Source organism: Varanus komodoensis, unplaced genomic scaffold, assembly GCF_004798865.1.
Source record: "Varanus komodoensis strain SLA01 unplaced genomic scaffold, ASM479886v1 scaffold43, whole genome shotgun sequence".
NCBI classification, from domain to species: domain Eukaryota; kingdom Metazoa; phylum Chordata; class Lepidosauria; order Squamata; family Varanidae; genus Varanus; species Varanus komodoensis.
Window position 1 is genome coordinate 6,051,889 of NW_025335985.1, and position 16,694 is coordinate 6,068,582.

General features: G+C 48.3%; 1 protein-coding gene and 1 non-coding gene across 8 annotated transcripts in view; both read right to left on the minus strand.

Moving 5' to 3' along the window:
• UBAP2 (ubiquitin associated protein 2) overlaps positions 1 to 16,694 on the minus strand; it is a 115,113-nt gene that overhangs the window by 27,602 nt on the left and 70,817 nt on the right. For all 7 annotated transcript variants that reach the window (XM_044443832.1, XM_044443837.1, XM_044443834.1 and 4 more), the window contains 6 exons: positions 14,799 to 14,988; positions 12,382 to 12,595; positions 10,493 to 10,773; positions 5,469 to 5,641; positions 3,656 to 3,866; positions 2,068 to 2,107 (listed from right to left, as the gene is read on the minus strand). In XM_044443832.1, coding sequence (XP_044299767.1) covers positions 2,068 to 2,107; positions 3,656 to 3,866; positions 5,469 to 5,641; positions 10,493 to 10,773; positions 12,382 to 12,595; positions 14,799 to 14,988 — 1,109 coding nt within the window. The remainder of the gene's footprint in view (positions 1 to 2,067; positions 2,108 to 3,655; positions 3,867 to 5,468; positions 5,642 to 10,492; positions 10,774 to 12,381; positions 12,596 to 14,798; positions 14,989 to 16,694) is intronic.
• On the minus strand, positions 14,434 to 14,517 carry LOC123030278. The gene has a single exon (XR_006416072.1). It is a non-coding gene; the product is annotated as a small nucleolar RNA SNORD121A (small nucleolar RNA).

Sequence of the window (16,694 nt, forward strand, 5' to 3'; positions counted from 1 at the left end):
TCTGTCTGCACAGAACAAGCAACAACGCCTTCCCAGACGTCAGTGAGAACTGAGCTACTTCAGCGGCCCCTGGACTTCAACTTCACCTCAAACCGATGTGGCAAGATAGTGTTCTGGGTATCCCCTGCATTAGAAACTAGTCTGCCTGGGAGAAGAGGCAGCTGGGCAGCCACCTGACAGGAATGGTTAGCTTGGACTCCTGCACTGAGCCCCCTGGCCCCTTCCAACTCTACCATTCCATGAGTCTAAGAATCTGCAGGTGCAACACTGCCGTTCTCCAACACATATACGACAATTGTGCATTTTGCTTCTATTGGTGTCAAGGCACCGATACTAATGGATTTGATAGATAAATCCATGTTGTTATGACACAAGGTAACTCATAAAGAATTTGATTATACCCAGAAATCTGGAAGTCTCACAAAAATGAAAGCTAAGATAAACGAGAGCTGCACTAACAGATGCAAAAAGAAAACCATTCACGGACTGTGGATGTCCAAGATGCTAATTCTCCAAGACCAATTGTCCACCCTGGTAATTACTTCCTCTGAAAGCCCTACCTCCTTAACGGGCAGCATTCTCCTTCATGAGAACAGAGGCTCCGTCATCCTCCTGGCATTTCCTCCCTTGCCTGGCCTGCCCAATTACCCCTGCAACCCCCCCGCCCCTGCAACACACCTAGAAAATTCTGAGGTGCCCAACTGGAAACAAAGAACTGGCGTATTTTCCATCCCAGGCGCAGGGGCGGCATCAAAATGGCCGTTTCTGGGTGCTGGCACAGTGTGCCAGCCATCTTTCACCGGAGCCAAATGCACATGTGCAGCCCCACTGCAGGCTCGCAGAAAGGACTGGGACTTCCACAGCAAACCGCTTCAGGTACGTGCTTGGAAAGTGAACGTCACAGTCCTTCGCTGCATTTGTGGGGTCAGCTGCTTGCTCCAGCAGGAATCCCTTCCCCAAGCAGTTCGACAAGCCGTCTGAGCGGCGGTGAATTGAACAGAAAGAAGCAGCCGCTGGAAGGAGCAAGGCAGATCAGAAAGAGGCGTCAGGCAGCACAACTGCGCTAGAAGAAACAGATTCTCTTCTCTGACCGTCCTGCTCCATCCCAAAGTGGCTCTTCCCAGGCAAGGGGCGAGTAGAGACTTTTACGCAAAGGGCTGTTCAGCCGGAAACTGAAAGGGGCGTTGCTTTCTCGATTCTCATCACTGCAAAACCGGCATCCTTCCAATCCGAAGTCATGTGTTTTAAACAGCTAACTAGCATGGAAAATTGGACAGAGTTTCTGGAAAGCCCAATGGCACTAACATGAGCATCTGAGGCTTAGAAGGATATGAGAAGCAGAACTGGGAAAAACTGGGCTCAACGGACCCATGGAACACGGCGGCTTCCCAGGTCAGTAAGGTGTATTGAGGAACACGGGAGGCTGTGTTTTATGGGGTCTGACCATCAGCCCATTTAACCCAGTGCTGCCGACACCGACTAGCCACCGTTCCCACTGTTTCAGGGAGGAGTTTTCCCCACCTGCCCAGAGATGCCAGGAATTGTACATGGGACCTTCAACAAATATGAAGCCAGTGACGTGCTATCAATCCTGTCTGAACAACCTGGGCCAAACGAGACAGCAACAGACCAAGCAGCTGAGAGTCGTGGCTAATTCACTCCATTTCTATTTAGCTATCAAACTTCGATACCATCGTACAGTCGAACAACTAGCACGCCAGCTACATTAACTCCAGAACTGGCTCAGGGGTTCCTAATGAAGAATCAAAAAGGGTTTCCGACGAAATGTTTGTGGCCAAGCCAGTCCTGCTAAAGGCGGGACTAACGCAGGAACTGACCAGAGCACAAAGGGAACAGGACACTGGCCAAACGCTTGGACCGCACTCAACACAGGTAAGGCAACGTCAAGGGGAAGCACACTTTTGGTATATGTTGGCAATCTCTGGCCGTGACATTACTAGGCCTGCAAGAAGCGGCAGTACAACCCCCAGCACGCACACAGATACAAAAAGCACAGAAAGTAAAAGCCCTAATTCCATATTGTTCCATAAGGTTTTATGAACTTACTGTCCAGGGTTGGTTGTGTTCGAATACTGCTGTGTCCATTCTGAAAATCAAAGGAGAAATTTAGTGACTCAGCGCCACAAAAGCTTAAATTAAAATAACAAAGCAGTTGTGGTACATTTACCAAGACGCCCCTCAAAACTATCCCAATGCAGCCTTGGCCAATGCAGCAGTAATGGAAATCAATGCAGCTCATTTAACTCCTGCTCACACCCAGGAATACTATGGTTTGAACCACTGCGCTGCCTGCAGTTGTCAGTTAGCATAATATTTCCCTTAATGTTCAAACATAAGGGATGCACATTAAGGGAAATATTATGCTAACTGAAAACACACACTCTGTGGCACACATTGAGGGTACGTAAGAACATAAGAAAAGGCCTGCTGGATCAGACCAATGGTACATCCACTCCAACTCTGTTCATAGGATGGCAAAGCAGCTGCCCACAGGGTCCCCTACATGACCTTCACCAAGGTAGGCAGGGACCTGTTTTTCCCTGCAGAGGAGGGCAGGGCAGGGCAGGGCAGGGCAGGGCGCACTCCAAGGAGCCAATCTCAGGGAACCAGGGTTCAGTCTGAAGCACTTCCTGACAGTCGGGACCCCGAGGGTGTGGAATGGGCTTCCATGGGAGGTGGTTGAAGCCCCATCGGTGCGGGTGTTCAAGGACAGGCTGGACGTGCACACGGTGGGCATGTTGTGAGCAGAGCTGGCTGGAGCCGGGGGTCAGACTAGGTGACCCAGGAGGCCCCTTCTGACTTGCTCTGTTTCTATGACGCAACCATTTCATGCCGTGAAGCAAGAAAAGCTGAAGAAAGGGCAACCAAACGGATAAAAAGGCTGCCGCAACTCCCCTACGAAGAGAGGTTGCAACCGGTGGGACTGACTGGCTTAGGGGCGTCCGGAGTAATGGCTGATGCAGAAGCAGCCTGCAGGGAGACACCTTTCCCCTTCTCTCCTCCTGGCGGAACCCCAGCAGGGTCATCCCATGAGACGGACGGTGGAAAGGACTGGCTTCACCACACAGCACACCACTGAACTGTAGGATTCACTTGGGTCTCTCCGCACGAGGCTCCGTGGTCACTGTGTGGGCAGCATGCTGGGCTAGGTGGTCCGCTGAGGATCCAGCATGGCCCTCCTATGCTCTCAATAAAGGCAGGTACATTCAAGCAAGGGCGACAGCCTTTCTGGCCTTGCAGGATGCATCCCGCTTCAGCACGAGCCCCGTGGTCCACACACACGGAACATGTATCTGCCTCGCTTCTCTCAGTCGGGTCACCACTGCCCACTGCTTCCCAAACATTCTCTCCGCCTCCCACTTCCAATCAGGTAGGGCCATAAGTTCCAGCCGTTTGAATCCCTGAAGTTAACGAACGCGTGTTGGACTCAGTAAGCAACGTAGCAGTCGGTATATGCTGAACTGTCTCCCGCTCAGGACACCCCCGTGAATGAATCATCCCGTTCTTGACAGAGAATATACCAATACGTACAGCAAAGTACCCCATATGGCCGTGATCACTGCTCCCAGCACAGCAACAAGCTCTGGCACAGTGGCTTTTACGCTCCCGCTGCCCCGCGAAGCCAGGTACTCACTGTGACGACAGCTGGGGCGGATTCTGAGGGCGGCACGCAGCCCTGGTGTGTGAGCCTGCCATGCACAGAGGCCTGGTCATAGGAGGAAGCGGTTGTGACAGGACTGGTGCTCTGGGAAGAGCAGCTCAGGCTGGCAGAGGTGATGGCGGGGGTGGTGTAGGTGGACTCCTGTACTGTATTGGACATTGGCAAAGAGGTATTCAAAGGATCACTGAAAAAAGTAAAAGTCATTTATCGTCATGGTCAGTGCTGATTCAGGTATCACCCTGCTCCCAACAAAGCTTATTTTGAAACGGATGCACAAGATTAGAGCGAGCAATTCAAAGGAAAGGGCCCCACCGGACCACCCCACAACACCGGGACGAAGGCGTCTTACCATAACGTTTCGGTGCTGCTCAAGGGCTAAGTCAAACATTTCAAGAGACCCAGGAGTGGACTGACACTGATTGTTTCCCATGACTCTATCCCCTTAGAATATTAGAATCCCATAAAATATGGATCTGTCCAAGTCAAATTTACTGGCAAAGGAAACTAAGTCATATGTTGTGCAACGCCTGTGATTGCAAATCCCTGAGTAAGCTCTGACTCAGAACGTCCTCAAAGGAGTAGGTCTTACTATTCAGAGTGTATTGGCCAAGACAGTGAAACAGAATGTCCTCGTACACAGGCAGCAGTGAGCAGAGGAAGCAGCCAGCCAGCCGGGAGGGCCGCGGTTTCCATGTCTTGCTTTGTAGGGTTCTCCACAGACTGACTGACTGACTGACTTTCTTATAAAATTTGTATGCCGTTCATTACTTCCGTCTCTGGACGGTTTACAACATCAATCAGAACAAAATAAATTAACTAAATTAACTATTAACTATTCCACGCCGGCTGAAAATCCAATAAAATACAAACAATAACATCCAATCAATACATATTAAAATATTGATCGAACATATGGCCAGCCACAGCTTGTCTCTGGTCGACTGGACCTCAGACCCTGAAGAGCAGGGCTTTTCTAGATGACTTAATTTTCCTGTTCTGCAATTCCAGTCAAGGCACTTCCTTAATGCACGAATCAGCTCCATCAGAGTACCTTGCACAACACACCGTTTTGCAGGGATGACTTTTCAGTACGTTAAGAATATCTTCAGTGAACACACATGCCAGACTTTGAAGCAGTGCAGAGAGAAAGATGGCGCACGTGTGCCTGCTCAAACAGCAACATGCTGTGCCTTTCCCACATTCAGGGGCATGTCCCTCTGCTGCATCCTCCTTTACATCACAACTCTGCTGGGCAGAAAAATACCAGCTGCAGGGATGCATTTGGACTGTTGGCTGATTGTTCAGTCCTAGCCAAAGTACTCCGTAACACACAGTACACAAAAGTGCTAAATAGCTAGAATGGAAATATATTTTCATTTTCAGTGACTGAAGCTTATTTTGGCAAAGCACCAGTCCCCTCCTGGGAGGCAGCTCCCAAGAGAAGCTTCATCATGAAGCAAAGGCAGTCCTGGCTCTGCTGCTGTTGACTAGTCACTGGTGCCAGATGAATTCAAACCCAGAGACAGCCTTCAGAACTAACATAATCAGGGAGTGAGTTGTTCGGAAAGCTACGGATATTCACACGGATCTGACCCTCCTTCCATGCTGATTTTCTGGGTAGCACTTTCCGGGCAACAAGGAGTAAGCTGCTTTGCTCTAAATATTCTACTCCCAGGATTCTTTTATTGCCAAGAATACCCCTTGCCAAGTTTAATTTTGTGTTGTGGAAGATGCCTGAAGATGGAGGTGTCTAGTTCCAGGGGGCTGGAGAGAAAAAGGTACATACTTTACAGGCGTTGGGTACATGATGCTGTTGGGTGTCTGGCTGGTGTTCTCATAGCTTGGCGGAGATCCGAACTCTGACAGTGAAGGCTCCAACCCGAACTCCAGGGCGCCAAATTGCACATTTAACCCCGACACATCTGCCGATCCAGGCATCTCCACAGCCGAAGATGGAATCTGAGGAGGAAGAGAATGTGCTGTGACCTGAAGGCTCATTCCCATGTTCTTTCGTCAAGCGACAGGCACAATCCTTTACCTTCTCCTTAAGACACAAACATTTTATCTGTAAATCACGGCCTCCAAAATGGTTGACAGAAAATAAGCATCTAACAATTCAAATTCAATCTATGAACTTCCCTAGGAACAGAACATAAAGCAGCACTTAGAAAATAACAGCAAAAGCTCACAGACAGAATTCTGGCACGCATTACTCATTAGCTCGCCTTGCTCCTCTGAGGTGTGCATCTTTTTATTTTATTTATTTATTTATTAAAACAGTTCTATGCCGCCCCTTGCCGAGGCCTCGGGGCGGCTTACAACATTGCGGGGGTCTATGAGTGCTGAAGAAGCCAAAAGCCACGGTGCCCGCCAGGAGGCCAAACTCTCTCACTGGCCTGGTCACTCAGCAGGGGCACCCGGGGCAGAACGGGCAAGGCAGAGACAACAGACTAAGGTGGATCCACTCTGTTCAGGACTGACAGATTCGAAGAGTGGCTTTTGGCTTTGGCCAACTCGAAGAGTGAAGAGGGCACGGAAGAGTCTGATGGGCAGCTACTGGGGAACATCGATAGTTGAAAGCGACACTGACAGAGACCCAGACAATGGACGTGGCGCGCAAGCTAATTCTAATTAGTACTGCAAAAGTGAACTGCTTCCGAGTATTTCTTCTCTTGAAAGCCATACAATGAAACAATTCAAAACGGATCGAGAGAGAGTGCCAGAAGTTAAAACTCCTGGGTCAGAAGGCACGCGACTAGCTACTGGGCAAGACCACAGGGCGAGTGCGAATAGCCGTGTTGCAAACCGCACAACGAGATCAAAGCTGAGAAGAAGTCCAGCGTCCGACATGCACAGAGGTGAAAGGAAAGTCCGACACTGCGCCATACATACAGCTGGAACAGCAGAAGTATTATACTCTACTTGGCGCCACGTCAAAAACGTTTTATTTAACTGGTATTTTAAAAACTAGTCTTAATATAACAGTCACGTTTTAGTGCTTCTATTGCTTGAATTGTTTTAACGTATGTGATTTTATTGATACTTTTAATGTATTGATTGTGAGCCATCCTGAGATGCCCTGCATGGGGGGTGGCATACAAAATAAATAAATATTTTTAAATAAATAAATAAAGTATGAATCGAGGCAAGCTAGACACTGTAAAGAAGCAAATAGAATGGTCAGACATTGCAGTACTTGCGAATAACAAGCTGAAGTGGTCTCAAATGGGGATTTTCAGTCAGGCAGACACAAAGTGTCTTACCTGGGAAGTGAACAATTCGGAAGAAATGGAGTGGCTCTAACATCAAGGCGAAGGTGTAGCGCAAGCAGTGAGGGGCTATAAAACAATGTCCAGCCAGGTCAGAGTAATCGGAATTCTTGGAACACTTACCAGCATAGCCGTCACGCAAGTCTACACTACAACAGATGCTGCAGGAAAAATCGAAAGCATCAACAGGAAATTGGTAACACACCAAAGCAAGGCATGCTGATCGTCACAGGTGAGGGAAGGCAAAAGCAGGAAGCAAGGCAGAATCCAACCGTGTGGAAGGATTTGGATCAGGAGTCAGAAATAAAGTAGGAGAGCGACTCATAGAATTCTGTGAAGCCAGCAATCTGCCGATTATAAATACATACTTCAGGCAATTGACCAGACACCTGTACATAGGAGCTTCCACAGAAGGCCAACATAGAAAGTGAATCGTCCACGCAAGTAGAAGTAGGAGATTGAAAAACTCCATTCTCACTGCCAAAACAAGATCAGGAGCAGAGTGTGATAGTGACCATGAATTTTTTTAACTTCAAAAATCAGAGCAAAGTTGAAAAAGATAACAGACGCATCCTGCCCAAATGCAACTCCAATAACATTCCTGAGGAATTTAAAATCCACATGCAGGTTTGCATCGCTCAGTTTGACTGACCCTGAGCCACAGCAGCCGTGGGCTGAAATCAGGAGTATCATTAAGTCAGAATGCAATGGAAAAATCATGTAGCAAAAAGGGGAGAAACCTAGAAGGAGGGCAGAAGTAACACTTAGGGTGACTAAGGACAGCCAAGAGGCAGAAGCAAAAGGTGGCAGAAAATGGTTGGAATCCTGATTGCAACTTTTCAGTGACTGTCACATAGAGACAAAAACAACTATTAGAATGTCAATGTGAAGAAACAGAAGGAAATACTAACAGATGAAAACCAACAGACTTCTTCCAGAAGATCCAAGAAATCAGAAGGGAAATTCAAACATGGATTCGGAATGCGGAAAGTCCAACAGGAGAACAGACTATCTGACCAGGAAAAAATCAAAAAGGAAGAGGAAAGAACATACAGAAGAGGTCGAAACACAACAGACTCCTTCAAGAAGGAATCCTATGTGAAAGAGCCTGCAATATGAGAAGGAAAAGTGGAAGCTGCAGTGAAAGCACCTGGAAGGAAGGAAGTGTCCAGAGCAGGCAGGGTACCAACGGATCTACTCCAAGCTGCAGAGGCTGAATCAGTCCAAATCGTCACAAGATAATGCCAACAAATATAGGAAAAACCACAGGCTCGCCGATCATCCAAAACATTCCTTCGCCCAAGAATTGAGATGCAGAAGGGCAGCAGCAACCACTGGTCTGTTGCACTGATGACCTTTGCAAGCAGAGTGAAGCTCAAGGGGTTGCAATGAAGAAATTTACCCTGTTTGGAGAAAGAAATGCCTGGACCTCAAAAAGGGAGAGGTATTCAAAATCCTATCACAAGTACACACTGCCTACTTGAGTACACCAAATGACATCCCAAGAAGATCTGCCTGTGCTTTATAGACTTCAGGAAAGCATTTGACTGTGTGGCTCGAGAAAAGCTACAGATGATTCCGAAAGAAGCAGGTGTGCTTCAGCACTTGCTCATCCTGACGGGCACCCTGTATCACAGATGAGAAGCTACTGTTAAGACAGAATATGGAGAAAGATAACGGTTTCCTAGCGGCGAAGGAGTCAGACAAGGGCACAATTGATCTTCCTTCTTGTTCCCTCTGTATGCAGAAAATAGCACAAGGAAAGCTGGACTAAGGTCAGAAAAGAAGGAATAAAAATTGGCAGATGATGCATCAACAATTTGTGATTTGCAGATGGCACCCTGATACTGGCAGAAAGCAGCAATGAATTGAAATGGCTACTTCAGCAAGAGCCACTGGAGACGACGATAATGCCAGAGCGTTCAAGTCAGAAGAGGAGAATGAAGGCCACTGTGAGGTGGATCAATCCCACACACCAAGCCACAGCCTTTAGTTTACAAGAGCCACGCAGAGAAGTCAAAGGCAGGGCGTTCTGGAGGATGTTCCTTCATAAGGTTGCCGTAACAACACTTGTCAAAACCTCTAAAAGAAAAAAGAAGTTTACCACATGAGGGTCCCCAGGGCAGAAAAACCTCTCTAATCCATCTGGGGGCACTCAGAGCGGGGAGTCAAACAGGAGCTCAAAAAGAGCAGGTGCTTCATGCAGGGACGGCGTACTCTTCCGGTACTGGGCTGTATTAGGTTTTCTGAACCTACGCTATGCGCTGGGAATGTTAAAAAAATGGAACATGTGAAGCAGGAAGTGACTGGACTACAGCTACGAGGAGGGCTTAAATTTGAAAAAAGGTCGTTTCTTTGCTGCCAGTCGAGTAAGTTCCATGGTGGCAGTCGCAGAGATTCTTCCAAACAAAACTTTAAGCCACGGTGCAAGTTTGCTGTATGATCACCCTGGAAAAATAAAAAGAGCCGTGCTGGATCAGACCCACCCAGTCCAGCGCGTGCTTTCCAGAGTGAACCAGCTGCTCACAGGGTCTCACGAGCAGGATATGAGCACAGCAACACCCCCCCCCGCCCAAATTCCTGGCACAATGCCTCTCCTCCTGGAGGCAGCATCGTCTTTGGGCTTGGCACCCTTGATTCACCCTCCATGAATCTGCCCCGTCCCCTTCTGATGCTATCCAGCCTGGTGCCCGCCACTAGGTCTTGTGGAACTGAATGCAGTAGTTCAATTAGGGGCAGTGTGAATAATCCCTTCCTACGGTCCGTCCTGTATCTCCTGCCGCTCCATTTCATGGGACGTCCCCTCTGGAATCTGGTATTACAGGAGAGGGAGGAAAATGTTTCTATCCACTTCTTCCATACGATGCATAATTCTGTACACCTCAATCATCTCTCTTCTAACTCGCCTTTTTCCCCAAGCTAATCCAAGGAGTTGCACCAAGTTTTATTTCCAGCTTCTTTCCTAATCATTCCTAAACTGCTGCGTGCCTTTTTCACAGAACCCACACCCTGCACTGGCTTTTTCATTGAGCTGCCCACTGCAACCCCAAGATCACATTGTGATCTTCTGGGTATCCTGGGAATCCCCAGATTTGCCCGGAGAACACCGTGGAGTACACAGTGCCCACATTCACACGCACCTTACCCTCCACAGGAAGCGGAGAAAGAAGCAGCACCACGGATACCTTCGGTCTTTACAACAAGATCCCAGCCCAAGTCCCTATACTGCACGCCCGTGTAAAATCAGAGTTCACCTGAGGCATATATAACTTCGGGTACCAGTTAAGGGCACGCTCGTTTATTTTGGTTCTGGCGTGTTAAAATCGCAAAGATTTAAAGGCAGCCTTTCCGCCTACTGCTGGCTTTCCCCAAAACAGTTATTGCAAGCCACTCTTCCTGTATTTCCCATGTCAATTCATTGTTCGGAAGGAAGATAATCCTGAAAAAGCTCTTTCCCCTGCCTGACAATCTCCACCGAAATGCAGGTCATCAGTCTCTCAGAGGCACCCCTGCCACCGGCGGGCCCTTCAGTGTCCCTCACCTTCGAAGCTGGGGGTATCCTCCGTTTCGGCGGCTTCATCTGCTTCTGCTGGGCCTGATGGGCCAGTCCTGGCTGGCTCTCTGGAGACAATCTGGGGAGGGGCAGCATTTTGCTGGGAGCCACCGAGTTTTCTACCAGTGTTGACTCCCGCACCTTTTGTGGAGAAAAGGACTCCAGTCCGGGAGGAGGGGCAGGGGCTGCCACGGTCGTCGTCGTCGTCTGCTGCTGCCGCTGTGTCAGCTGACTCAGAACTGGGGACGGTTCAGGCTGAGATTTGAAGTCTAGACATAAGGAAATGGAACGAGAGAGTCAACCGTTGTGGCCGCTGGTTTTAAGCACGGTCTTGTACAGCCAGAAGGTCCATCGCCCAGAGAATTTATTGACACAATTGATATACTACAAATAAAAGGATTAAAAGCAAACATTAAAAGCAAGGTAACATTAAAACCATGGCTGGTCGGCGAGGAAGGCTTCCCAGAAGTGGGATGTTTCCAGCAAGCGCCAAACCTGCGTGGTGCTGGTGTCTGTCTGGTCTCCAGAGAGATCTCTGAAACTGATCCCACAGGTAGGACCAGAAGCACTGCCTCCAATACCCATCCTGTGCAGCTGATTCTGGAGGATCCAGGGGCTGATGAGAAAGAGGGCTGCACTCCCCTGCTCCTTGCCCGACAAGGGCCACCCAGCGGGCAGCCAGGGCTGACCCGGTCCAGCTCACCAACAGGCCTGCCCTTGCTCCCTCGCAGCCCTGGCAGGGGCCGTGCCTCAAAGGGGGCGTGCAAATGCCCCTGGCCCAGGGCTGGTCGCACTGCAGCCACCCCGAGCACAGCAGGAGCCGGTGCCTCAAGCAGGGGTGTGCCTGCCACTCCCTGGACCCAGGCAGCTGCTCCCTTCTGGCAAGCTTTTACTGGTCAAGGGGGCAAGGACTGGGAACGCACTTGGTCAGTCAGCCCACAGCAAGCGCCTGAACCTGTCACGTGGCCACAGGAATCGGAGGTGGTCCACCCAAAACGGCACGTGCCGCTGCCAGGTGGGATTAGCGTTCAGGTGAGAACACCGTCAAGCCCACCGCCAAGGCAAGAGCTCTGTCCAAAAAGGGAAGCACCAAAGGTCACCGTGGGTCGTGAGGGGGCCAGGGCTCCATTTGCTGGGGAGTGTTAACAGACCCCCAAACACCCAGAAGAGCTCGGCCGAATGGCTACCAAGGGCGCGATGGACACCTGTGCATCCACACGAAAGGCCTGATCAAGAACTCTGCCACACGTTCCGTTATCTCTGCTCAGGGCCATCTGCCCTCAAGCCAACATCCAGGCTGCTTCATCGATCACGGCTCCCCAGCAGACCAAGGGGGAGAGCAGCTCTGATGGGACTGGAGAAGGGGCTTGTGTGCGACCAAGTCGATGGCCCACACCAATCCATGACCTGAGGGGGATCACCAGCTCTGTCTACCAGGGCACCCCAAGAGCTTGGAGGAGTCCGCTGCATTCCTAATATTCTCCTGGGGCAGACCCTCCACGTGCCCCCCTCCTGCGCAGCTGCAGGAGGAAGCCAATGATCAGGACATGGCAATGCAGCCACACGCGACGTCCCCCCACCTCTCCATTTCCGACAATTCAATTCTCAGCTTGGAGAAAAGACCAAGTCAAGGAAAAGCCCAGCTTCATGGGTAGGGCTGACGACAAACTGAGGTGCCGTGGAGGCCATGAGGCCCCAGAAGGGGATGCGGGGGCAGCCTCAGGAACGAGAGGTGACCTAGGATCACCGTCCTGCGTTCTTCCGGGAACACACGTGGGGCCGCCTCTGCCACGGTGATCACTCCTCACCAGTCTCCACAAAGGGTCCCCCACCCTTAACTTTCACCTGTTTCAATGACAGGTTCACTGAACACTTACCAAACTGACTGAGGACAGAAGATTGTGAAACGGAAGGTTTTACGTCCCAGGATGATGCCGTGGTTGTGGCAACGGAGGAGCTTGTACTGAGAGAACTCTGTGAGGTGAACTGGCCCAAAGCTGGAGGTTTCAGCTGCTCTAAAATCGGAGATCCAGTGGAGTTGGCCAATTTTGCAGAACCAAGCTCTCCAAATCCCGAACACAGGACTGAGGACTACACAGACGGAAGGGGGGGAAAGCACATGGCTGACCAGATTGCACATACATTGTATACAGTTATTATGTTTTATATTACAGTATCCAATAAACAGAACATTTAAGTCCTCCTTAGTCAGTGATAAAATACGGGTATCTAGGAGTATCTTGATAACTCACAAAACAAATTTAAATTAAAAGTGATAAAGATCCAACTGTGTTGGGAGGCTACCGATAGATTTCCAATGACAAGTTCACTCCAGCCTTACATGATCATCCAGATGACACAAGGCAGCTTCTGCTTTTCAGGCGCTGGTCTGGGTGCTGCAAACCTTCCACCAGGTGCATCCTTTGAGCCTGGGGCAACAATTCCTGTCCATGTCCAACTACACTGGTTACCAGTTGAAGTCTGGGCCCATGTTAAAGTACTCACATTGATATATAAAGCCCCAATTTTGGCTCAGGGCCTGGCTATCTAAAGGAACGCCTCCTCCTGTATACAACCTACCCAGACCCTAAGATCATCTACAGAAGTCCTTCTCCGTACACCACCTTTAGAAGAAGAAGGGAAGGTGGCCACAAGAGGAAGGTCCTCCTTGGCTTTGGAACTCCACCGATGGAGCCAGCTCTTTGGGGAGGTGCACCTGGCACCAATCCGCTACACATTTTGGCGACAGGTCAACCCCTTTTTATTTATTTTAATTGTGATTAGGAGCTTTCAATTTTATACTGGTTTTTAGTCAAATGATTGACTTGCAGGGGATTAGCTGCTTACTGTCTTGCATGTTATCATCACGATTTGCCTGATACTGTTGGTTATTATACTCAAACTTTTTCATTATTGTGGGTGTTAATGGTATTATGTTTTCTGTTGTTTTAAAGGGTCGTACACTATTATGAGTGCATTTGTTAAAGAATGATTTATAAAAGTTTTAAATAAAATAAATGACCTTATAAATGGAGTTTTAAACCAATTTAAAATAAACTTATGAGAAAAGCAGCATCTCTATAGGAAGGCAAAGAAAAGACGTTAGCTCTTAAAATGTCTTAAAAACATGATCAGACAGATTCAACAAAATAGATCCCTTGAGGGAACATCCACACAGCAGGGGCCCACCTCTCTCTGGTACCCACCAACCTCACAGACCACAATGGTGAGTCTCAAGTCTGCCATCATCGATCCTAATGCGCAGGCAGGTCTACATGGGGGTAGGCATTCCCTCAAATAACCAGGACCCAAACTATTTCAAGCATTAAAAGACTGGGCAAAGCACTTTGGAACTGGCCTTTAAAGGCACCGGCAAGCAGCAGAATGGGGCAGAGGTGGCGTTATATAGTCCAACCGCCTAGCCCAGACGAAGACTCGGGCCTTTTACACCCGCTGACATTCCCAAGCAGTCTTGTAGCCTCTCTTTCTTATTTACTGTAAAAGCACCACTAAGGAAAATATAAGCAGGTTGCTAAGTCACCCTAAGACCCTAGAATTTATTATTACTATTAAAACATTTCTATGCCGCCCCATTCGCCGAAGCCTCCGGGCGGCTCACAACATAAAATTAAAATTAGAATGGCCTGCCTTTCCCACAAAAACTGATTTAAACCTACAGAAACTAAACCTAAGCACATGTGACCACACGGGACCATATTCTTAACCTGCTGCTCTTTCCCTCCCTTCTTTCATGTCAAAATTTGCTTTGCAAATGCCTTGGGGGCAGATGAGTTGAGGCAGTATCTATCAATGGTGCAGCAGCAGTAGTAGCATAGTAAACATATCACAAAGAGGAGAGGATAAACCGGAAAAGATGCTTATACAGGGGAACTTGATGCCTTCTCGCACTAGCAAAGCACTCTTTACAGGACCAGAAGACTCAGGAATAGTTGATTTCTACATGCAGCTGTCAGATATGTGCTTGGGAAAAAATACATCACAGTCCTCTGTCCCGTAACTGCTTGGCCCTTCACGAACACAACCTTATGGGATTATTATGAGCAAGGGGCTCTCTGCTCTCGTCTGCAGAATCAAAACAAGCGGGTCCCTTCAGCCACTGATGGGGCAGGTCACCGATAAGCTCCCCAAGCAAAACTGCAAGCGCAAAGACGCCTCTGCACGGGGACAGACTTCACGCCCATTTAATGGCACGCCTGCAAATAATGAGAAAAGGCGGCTGGCGTCCAGTGGGGAGGAGAGCATGACATTGTAATAGCTCTGAGGGGAACTTTACCAGGCTCTGAGGAGAACAGGAGTTCCCGGGGCTCGTGCTGCTTGTTCCCAAGGCCAGCTGCGAGTTGTGCTGGGAATTCGTGAAGACCAAAGCCTGACCGAAACCTTGCTGTTGCGGAGTTTCGAAGGAGTTTGCCTCTGCTTCCTGACTAGACGTCACGGGCTTCTGAAGCAGCGTCACCAGGTCAATGCTACGGGAGAGAGAATCGAGGAGAGGATGTCAGAACTTACCAGAAAGGCTACTGCGCACATGTCAGAGTTGGGCGGACTGTAAGAACATCCTGGAATTCCAGTCCAATGCTGCAGGACGGGATGCCGAAACAGGAGGCCTCCCTGACCAGGGCTTCTCCAAGTTTCTTTTCATACACTCTAAAGAGATTATATAACATTCCAAGGTCCCACTATTCCACCTTGCTTAGTTTGACAAGCAAGGCAGGCAATCTGTCTAGCAAATAAAAATATGACCCAAGTAGATTCCAATTTAATTATTTTGAGCACTTATATCAACCCAAGTTGGAAATAGGGCAGATTTGATGTAAATCACTAGTCCTGGATGAGGGGTTTATAGCATCTGCCTGCCTGCCTGCCTTACCTGTAGGTAGGGGAACGTCATTAAAATATTCCCAAACTGGGTCTGTTTTACGGCTTGCTGCCATTATAGGTTTTCTCCACCAGGGAAAGAATAATATGATATACCTCAGTTTATATGCAAAATGAGCCACAGAACTGTGCAGGACTCTGCTCACTTTCATTTCTCCTGCTTGCCCCTCCCTGCTCACACTTCGCTTCCTGCGCAGATCTATTCCACTCCTCCATTCATAGATTTTTTGGAAACTTAGCACTTAAGAGGTGAAGGATTGATTCTGTGTACACAGATTTGCAATTCTTCTCAATTCTGTATGTTTATTTTATGACATTTTTGCTGTGAAGAGGCATGTGATCTCTACAGACACAAACTGAGTGTTGAGAGCTGTAAAACCAAGCATCTGTGATAATATATTCTAGACAGTAAAAATGCCCAATAATCTTACAGGAAGCTCTGGAATTCATTTACCAAATAATCTAAACATTGTGTAAATATACAGCCTCATGCTACAAAATTAAAAACTAATTCTTATTTCATGATGAATAACCTTTGGACTATAACATATCTCAAACAGAAAACTACCTTTGGATAGATTTATCCTCAAAAAGCATTTTATTTAAAAAATCCAATTTAAACTTAAAAAAACTGATTTAAATTTTAAAAAATCCAATTTGATATACTAAATTTTATCCACCTGGTTGGAAACCGTTTTTGCAAACTTGACTGGTGACAAGCTAAAATATTGGCAGTTCCTCAACAATCCTATTGCTCTGGCATATGAAAAGCATATCACTCTAGCTTTGGGAGGGAAGCTCCAGTCCCTGAGATTACACAATATGGAAGAAACAAGTAATGCAATCAAGCAATCAGCCCGATGCTTCTGCACGAGCATGTGTTCTTCCAAAATTCTCCTTTTCAAATGTTCAGATTTATTAGAAAAGGGGAGCTTTGGCTATGCAATGCAGGGAAGCACTTAAGGAATGAATGGCCACAGAGACCGGGCAAAGGAGAAGAGCGGGCACCAGCAAATAACAGTCGTGAAAGAAAGTTGAACAAGGAATCTAGGCATCCCTGTTCATAAGCATTACTGTGTTCCAAATGGTCTTTCCACAGAGACAGATCGAAAGGGAGAGTTTTGTATATGTGCGTGTGCTCCAATGCACGGGCGCACACTCCCCAGAAAGTGCATTCCATTCATAAGACAAGCTGGTGAAGGACACCCATCAAAAGCCTCTCTTAGCAATAAAAGCAGGCTGTTCAACCGTTCTGGAGCCTAGCAATGTGTTCCCAGCCCTCTTGATCTTCACGCTG